An 8,769-nucleotide genomic window follows, 5' to 3' on the forward strand; every position below is an offset into this window, starting at 1 on the left:
AAAACAAACAAACAAAAACCCTGTCTCAAAAAAACAAAACAAAACAAAAAGGTAGCTACAGCTTTTTGCCTGTTTGTTTCCTAGTTCTGTTTTCTTGGGATACTTTTTCTCATCGTTTTGCCGTAAGGGGATGTCTGTTGCTCACGAGTAGGCATATTTCTTTGAGGAAGCAAAAAGATGAATCCTGTTTTCTAATTTAATCTGATAGTCTTTAACTAGTGAATTAAGACCAGTTTAACTTTATTATTGAATAGTGTATATTAATTTTTGTCCTTTTGATGAATTTTTGGTGTTAGACATATTTTGATTAATTTCCTGATATCATTTATTTATCTCCTGTGACCTGGGGAATGTGTTTTAGTCTGAAGTATTCTTTCTGGTATCCTCTGTAGAGCTAGCCTAATGGTCACAGATTGGTTTAATCTGTTTTTATCATGGAACATTTTTATTTTTCATTTATAGAGGAGTTTTGCTGGCTTTACTATTCCGGCATTTATGATCTTTCAGAACTTGGGTAATGTCTTTGAGGGTTTTTATTCGCTAACCAGCTATTTCTGTGTGGGGCCTGCCTAGATGAGACTTGAGCCTTCTCTCTTGCAGCTTCAATACCCCTTCCTCTGTGTTTTATCTGCAATATAATAGTCGCTTCTCTTCTGCTCTTGTTGTTTAAGGCCATCTGTCAAGACTTGGGAAATTTTCTTCTGAGATTTTTGGTTTTGTTTGTTTTTTGTTTTTCTCTGTAGCTTTGGAGCCTACTTTTGAACTCCCTCTGTAGACCAGGCAGGCCTCAGACTCACAGAGATCGCCTGCCTCTGCCTCTGCTTCCCAAGTGCTAGGATTAAAGGCGTGCACAACCACTACCCACTTTCTTCTGAGATTTTATTGAAAAATGTTTTCTGTACTGTTGACCTGGAATTATCTTTCTTTTATGCCCATAATTTATAAATTTGATTTTTATCATGATGTTCAAAGATTTTACATGTTCTGTTTATGCTTTTTTTCCATTTCTTATTTTCTTTGAACGAATGATCCAAATCTTCTAGCCTGCCTTCAAGTTCTGATGTTACTATGTCATCTAAATCGCCTAACTTTTCATTTCCAGCTTCATTTCAGATTAGATTTTAATAGTCTTTTTCATGTCCTATTTTCATGTTGTGATTGTTTTCCTTGGCTATGTTTATTCCTGTTCTCATCAAGTTCATTCAGATACTTAGACTTGTCTTCTTCAAATTCTTTGAACTCTTGGATTGTGTTTAATTCTTCTTTTGAATTCTGTGCCTGAAATTTTGTCCTAAGTGGTCCTCTTCATTGCTAATTTTTTTGAGCAGACATTGTCTTGGTTTTTTCTATAGTTTGTTTTTGCAATAAGCCCTGGGCATCTGGAGTTAGGTTGTTAGATGTTTTTTTCTGTGTGTCTCAAGATGGTCTGAGTACCCAGGGTAGTTCTGAGGGGGTTGAGCTGAGGGGAAGAGGTCCCTTACTAAATCCATGCTGGGTCAGCTACATGGATGGAGGTGACTGGTGGGAGTTCTCAAAGCAGGAGAGAGATGGAACCCAGTTGAGGAGAGATTGCCTTACTCACTTGGGCTATAGTGGGACAGCTGACCCAGGGGAGAGATTGCTTTATGGGGTTCACACAAGACTGGGCTGGACCTTGTGGATGGTGTCAGCTGGTGAAGGTTCCTGAGTTTAGAAAGTAGAGTTTTTCTTTAAACATAATTGTGCAATTGTGTGTGTGTGTGTGTGTGTGTGTGTGAGAGAGAGAGAGAGAGAGAGAGAGAGAGAGAGAGAGAGAAGACAATTTGTATAAGGTGGTTTCTGGGGCTTCCACTCATGTCAGTTAGGCTTGGCAGCATTTACCCACTGAGCCATATCATAGGCCCAGCATTCTAATTTCTCTAATGTGCTTTTAATACACTTTTAGGAAGTTTGATTTTTTTCATTCATTTAAATAAGGCAGATATTTAATTGAATAAAACTATCTTGCAGTGTTTTAATAAAGATCAGGTCTGATCATTATAGAACTTGACCTTAAGTTGATCTGATTTACTTTTTAGACTCAGAAAACCATAGAGAAAATTCAGATGAAGATTCTCTGCTACGATGGTTGAACACTTTTCGGCGCACTGGAAATGTGACTCGAACTGGACAGAATGGGAACCAAAGTTGGACAGCTGTGAGTCGAACAAACCCAAACAGTGGAGAGTTTGGGTTCAGCCTGGAAATCCACATAAATCCTGACAACAGAGGCTCTGAAGCTAATGGGGAGGATTATACAGACATTCCTCTGTCAGGTGTTCGCAGAGATCCCAGGCAGCAAAGATCATCTAGTCCTGTGGCTATGCGAACGAGAAGCCAAACCTCCATGAGTTCCAGTGGTCGAGACTCCAGTGGTCCAGGGGTTAGGCGTGGTGCAAGGGGTCAGAGGTCAGTGCAGGGATCCTTCTCAACTCGGGGAAGGTTAAGAAATGGAATTGGAGGAGCTCCTAGAGTTAGTGGCCATCACACTAATGTTATCAACACTCACACAAACCAGTCAGATGGTAGTAATTTCAGGCAAAGGGAACGACAGCGGTTTGGAGCAGCACATATTTGGGAAAATGGGGCTAGAAGTAATGTTACGGTGAGGAACACAAACCAAAGATTAGAGCCAATAAGATTACGTCCTGCTTTCAGGAGTCGAAGCCGGTCCCCAATTCAGACACAGAATGATACTGTTTATCATAATTCCCAAAGGCAGAGTAGACCAGTCCAGCAAACTGGTAGGAACAGGTCTGTTAGGCATAGAGGTGTAACTCAAGTCTTTTTAGAACAAGGTAGGGCACGCAGAGGTACTGTTTACACACCACTGTCCAACTCAAGACTTGTGTCAAGAATAACAGTAGAAGAAGGAGAATCCAACAGGTCCTCAGCTGCCACACAGCGTCACCCAGCAATCACTCTAGACCTGCAAGTCAGGAGGATTCGTCCTGGAGAAACTCGAGATAGGGATAGCATTGCAAATAGAACCCGATCTAGGGCAGGGCTGGCAGAAAGTACAGTTGAAAGCAACAGTGGGGGCTTTCACAGAACTATTTCTCATTTAGAGCGCTCAGGTGTCCGAACCTATGTGAGTACCATAACAGTTCCTCTTCGTAGGATTTCTGAGAATGAGGTGGTTGAACCATCCTTTGTGGCTCTTCGGTCAATTTTAAGGCAGATCATGACTGGGTTTGGAGAGCTGAGTTCGCTAACAGAGGTGGAACCCGAGTCAGAGAATCAAAGAAATGATCAGCGTTTACCAGAGCTGTACCTAGAACTGAATAACGTAGATGTGGCTGACAACGGTAGTCAGCTGGGTGGAGGTTCCTCACAAGCCAGGAGGGCCCAAGAAGACAGTGCTGAAATGCTAGATGTGAGTGATCCCACCCCGCCACAGGCCCACAGCGGTAGCAGTAGGAATAGAAGGCAGTTAGAGAGGGCGGACAGTGTAGTTGAGGCTGGAACATTGCCCATTCTGCGCCTCGCTCATTTCTTCTTACTGAATGAAGGCGATGATGATCCAGTTCGTGGTTTAACCAAAGAGCAGATTGACAATCTTTCTACCAGGAGCTATGAACAAACCGGGGTTGACAGTGAGTTAGTGAGTAAAGTGTGTAGTGTGTGCATCAGTGACTATGTGGCTGGGAACAAGCTCAGGCAGCTGCCGTGTCTGCATGAGTTTCACATTCATTGTATTGATCGCTGGCTGTCAGAGAACTGCACCTGTCCTGTGTGCCGGCGGCCTGTCTTAGAGTTTGGGGCCGCAAACAATGGATGAAATGACAAGATCTGGTCAGTGCTGTATATTACTGGAGCCACATAGTAAAACACTTCTTGAGTTACTTGTGGTGAGGTAATCAAGATGAAAAACCTATCAGATTATAGTTTGCACTATTTTTTGTGTGCTTTTTTTTTTAAAAACTTGTTACAAAGAGGTTGTTTATATAAAATTTAAATATGCAGATGTTAAATTATCCAAAAGTAAAGAATAGTTAATATTGCTAGAACCAAATAACCTTCAAAATGTTTTTATTTTGGTAATTTTGTCATGCTAAGCACTTTTGTATCTGCACAACTCAGTATGTTAGGACTCATGATTCTTTCTTTCAATACTGCAGTAGGTATGGCTGGGATTGTCCAGTTGCAGCTCAGTGCTATGTTTGGACACTACTGTCTAAGTCTTTGTAGACTGTTTGCTGAATGTCTGCTAGATATACTTAAGTTACTTGAAATAGTTTAACACGTAGCACACTGTATGTGTGTATGCAGATATGTAACTATGGTGAACATATCCATGCTAAAAACTACAAGTTTGAGACTTACTTAAGCTTTGGGGCTTAGACTGCATATGACACAGGGTTAACAGTGACAAGATCATCTCTAAGAGGAAGTGAATTAAATTATAGGTTAAAATAGAGATTGTTTACTGAAGCGTGTCTGACAATCTGACTTACTAGAGAGTGAGTGATATATAATAATGAACTTAGTATTTCTTGATTCATAAATGGAATGTGGAAAATTTTATGTTGAATAGTTTAAGTTCTTTTTTTGTCACTTTTTCAGAAGTACAAACACTTCTCGGGGTTAGTTAGGGTTTACAGCATGCTTGATTTGTCAAATTTAGTTTTAAAATTTAAAATACTTTAAAATCTATTAAATAGTGAAATGCATAGAAAATATGTTAATTTGGATGCCAAAAAGCTCCAAAAAAATAAAAGCCTTTAAAAGAACATAGAGTTTATATAAACACAAAGTATGCATTAAAAGTCTATTTCTACCAGTAAACCCGACAAACCGTGTGTGGACTCGTTTCTCTCTGTTGTTCCACTGTGACTGTTCACCTCCAAATACTTAATTCCACACTGGGTGGCAAGTGCAGTGACAGGTGCTGAGGATTTACTAGGTGACAGACAGAACAACTCTCTGTCTTCATGGAAAAGACATTTGCTCTTAGAAGGAACAAATCAATTTTACTTGGATGTTCCTATGAATATATGACACAGGTCTCTTTCATGTGTGGGTGGTACCACTTTGTCAGACTACAAGAAAATACTTCATGTCAAATCCTGAGAGATTTAGAAATGCCTCCATGTTTAACTTTTCTTATAGTTAGTGATTATGCTCAATTCATAAGGTTAATTGGATGCCAAGAAATAACACAGAGTGCATTCACCAAAGTGAAAAATTTTTGTAAAAGTTAGGACTTTGGGGTAAATAACTTTTGTGGGTTTATGGGGCATGAGTCAAAGATTTGAAGATCTTTGTGTATCAGTAATTAAGAGATTTTTATTTCATTTTGTAGCTGTTGTATGACAAGATTTATACATTTATCCCTTGATGGTTTTAGTGACAAGTGTCAGGGTAGTTTTTCTTTTTTTAAAGATTTATTTATTATGTATACAACATTATCCCTCCATGTATGCCCACATGCCAGAGGAAGGTGCCAAATATCATTACAGATAGTTGTAAGCCACCATGTAGTTGCTGGGAATTGAACTCAAGACCTCTGGAAGAGCAGCTAGTGCTCTTAACCACTGAGCCATCTCTCCAGCCCCAAGGGGTAGTTTTTCATGGTTAAAGATTACTTTGGAGAGATTAAAGGGCTGGAGAGATGGCTTAGTGGTTAAGAGCACTGGCTGCTCTTCCAGAGGTCCTGAGTTAGATTCCCAGCAACCACATGATGACTTACAACCATCTATAGTGAGATCTGATACCCTTTTCTGGCAAAAAAGTCAATAGAGTGCTCAAATATATAAAATCAATCAATCTTTAAAAAAAAAAAAAAGATTAGTACCACATATGGGACACAGCAGAATGGACAGACATGGAAACAAACCATAAAGGAAGTGTTATAATAAAGTGGCACTCCTGGGGCTCTGGAGTCAGTAACATGCTTGCCAGGAGACCATGAGGAACTGAGTTTTGTCTCTAGCAGCCATGTAAAAGCTGGGCATAGTGAAGCATGCCTATACTTAGAGTTGGGGGACAGACAGATCCCCAGGGCTCATTGATTGTCCAGTCTGGCCAAATTGATTCAGTGAGAGATCCTGACTCAAAAAGCAGAGAGCAGTTGAGGAAGACACTTCAGTTGACCTCTGGCCTCCACACAGATGAGCACAAACACGTGAAAGCGCCCAGACTAGCCAGGCAGCAGTGGTGCATGCCTTTAATCCCGGCACTTGGGAGACAGAGGCAAGACAAGGATAGCCTAGTCTGCAGAGCTAGTTCCAGGACAGACAGAGAAACTCTGTCTCAAAACACAAAAACCAAAATATCATGATTCTATCACTTACACTCATCATTTGTAGTCTGATGGCAGTAGAACTAGAAAGAAATTTGGTGTCTAGTGTGAAAGGTAGAGAGAAGCACATATTCCTGGAGAGACTAGAGCCTGAATGGAGTAAAGAGTCCTGACACATCACAAATACAGGGATACCAGTTTAGATATCTTGCCTGAGTCTCAGAGAGATCACACATATCTTCATTGTGTCCTTCCTAAGGGCAGACAGTCATTCAGTCCAAAAGAAACACATAGAGGCCTATATTAATTATAAACAGGTTGGCCTATTCAGGCTTCTTATTAACTAATTCTTATATTAGCCCATAATTCTTGTCGGTGTTAGCCATATGGCTTGGTACCTTTATCAGTGAGGCATTCTCATCTTGCTTCCTCTACATCTGGGTAACAACAACAGACTGAGCCTTTCCTCTTCCCAAAATTCTCCTGTTCTGGTTGCCCCACCTACACTTACTATCTGGCTACTTGCCAATCAGTGTTTTATTAAACAATACAAGTGACCACTCTTTACAGGGTACAAGACCATTGTCCCACAGTTTCCTTTTTTTTCTTTTCAAAACAAGAACTCTAATCTTTGTTTAGCTTTTATCCTGACCATTATCCATAGCAATTTGTAACCAACACTCTAAACAAAGACAAACATCCATAATCCATTTTGGGGGGAATGTGGGTATAGTTTTCTAGGCTACTTCCTGCTGATTGGGGGCACTGATAATCTTATGGGGACCTAAAGAAAATTTAAGATTTTTTTTTGTTGTTGTTGTTTTTTTTTTTGTTTGTTTTTTGTTTTTCGAGACAGGGTTTCTCTGTGGCTTTGGAGCCTGTCCTGGAACTAGCTCTGTAGACCAGGCTGGTCTCGAACTCACAGAGATCCACCTGCCTCTGCCTCCCGAGTGCTGGGATTAAAGGCGTGCGCCACCATCGCCCGGCTAAAATTTAAGATTAAGATCAAGTCCCGACTGAAAAATTCTGTGAGGCTTGATCATCTCAGCCAACACTCTTGAGGCTGTTCTGGATGTAGAACTCAGAGGAAACTCCCAACAGAGGTCCTCTGAAATGTTTGGTCATCTGGGCCATCTGCTCCTATCGGAGATTTTTCAGGGGCTCTTCCTTGATAAAACCTGATTTTTCTTAACCCAGAATGAATCCACAGCCTCTCATTTCCTGTGGAAACAAAAGCAAAACCTCTTCACCAAAGTAACATATCTTTTTACTTAAATTTTGAAGTCAGGATATTTTTTTCAAAATATATATGTTGTATTAATCCAGCAGCATTTATAATTAAATGTTTTTTAGCAGCTGTTGCTCCTTCCTCAGCTGTCAAACAATTCAAAGACAACATAATAATATACAGTATCCAGATTCTCTGTGTATTTTACATCATTATGTGGCTTTATTTTAAACTCACTTTTATTTTATTTTATTTTATTTTACTTTATTTTGAGACAGGGTTTTTGTGTACATCTTTGGCTGCCCTGGAACTCACTTTGTAGACCAGGATGTCCTTAAACTCACAGAGATCTGCCTGTTTCTGCCTCCCAAGTGCTGGGATTAAAGGTGTATGCCACCACATCTAGCTATCCTTTTTCTTTTCTCTCCCAAGCCTACATATATTTTTAAACACATTGTAAACCGCTTAGGGTTTTTTTTTTCTTTTTGTCTGAATCTATCTTTATTGTATATCTCTTTTCTCTGACCACATGAGTCTTTAAATTGCTAAGCGATAGAATTAAAGCCATGGCTTTGATGACTGGATCCACCCCATTCCTTAGCTTTCTGAGAGTCTAGCTTCATGGCAGAGATACTGGAGGGAGCCATGTTTAATGCTACAACTCTATAGAGTTTCAAGGTCCCTGCCACCACCAAGAAGCATGGGTTGGCTATTCATAAACACCATTTTGGTGTTTGGTGGCAGGGCCTCTTAAAAGAGCTGCAAGGTTTTTGCACCTAAAGCTGAATCAGGAAGCATCTCTCTCTTTTTTTCAATTTTATTTATTATGTATATAGTGTTCTGAACACCAGATCTCATTATAGATGGGTTTGAGTCATCATGTGGTTGCTGGGAATTGAACTCAGGACCTCTGGAACAGCAGTCAGTTCTCTTAACCTCTGAGCCATCTCTCCAGCCCCAGGAAGCATCTCTTAAATGAGACATGCTTGCCTCTAGCAAACTAGCAGAGTCCACTTGAGATAATGCTGCTACCAAGAAGCCATGCTTAACTCTGTTCCTTTGTGTCTAGAATTCCTTCCCAGGCTCTCAGGTTTTATGTGGATAAAGTTGTCCAAACCTCTGTCAACACTCTATCCAAGTTAGCTGGAAAAACTATGAGAATAAATAAAAGGTAGTGGTAAAAAGGAAGAAAATTGGGCCGGGCGATGGTGGCGCACGCCTTTAATCCCAGCACTCGGGAGGCAGAGGCAGGCGGATCTCTGTGAGTTCGAGACCAGCC

General features: G+C 40.4%; 1 protein-coding gene across 3 annotated transcripts in view; it reads left to right on the top strand.

The window, feature by feature from the left end:
* Rnf6 (ring finger protein 6) overlaps window positions 1-4,811 on the top strand; it is a 13,910-nt gene extending 9,099 nt beyond the window's left edge. For all 3 annotated transcript variants that reach the window (XM_005344694.3, XM_005344695.3, XM_005344696.3), the window contains exon 5: window positions 2,058-4,811. In XM_005344694.3, coding sequence (XP_005344751.1) covers window positions 2,058-3,799 — 1,742 coding nt within the window. In that variant the 3' untranslated portion in view covers window positions 3,800-4,811. The remainder of the gene's footprint in view (window positions 1-2,057) is intronic.
* The last annotated feature ends 3,958 nt before the right edge of the window (window positions 4,812-8,769 follow it).

Source organism: Microtus ochrogaster, chromosome 2, assembly GCF_000317375.1.
Source record: "Microtus ochrogaster isolate Prairie Vole_2 chromosome 2, MicOch1.0, whole genome shotgun sequence".
Taxonomy (NCBI): domain Eukaryota; kingdom Metazoa; phylum Chordata; class Mammalia; order Rodentia; family Cricetidae; genus Microtus; species Microtus ochrogaster.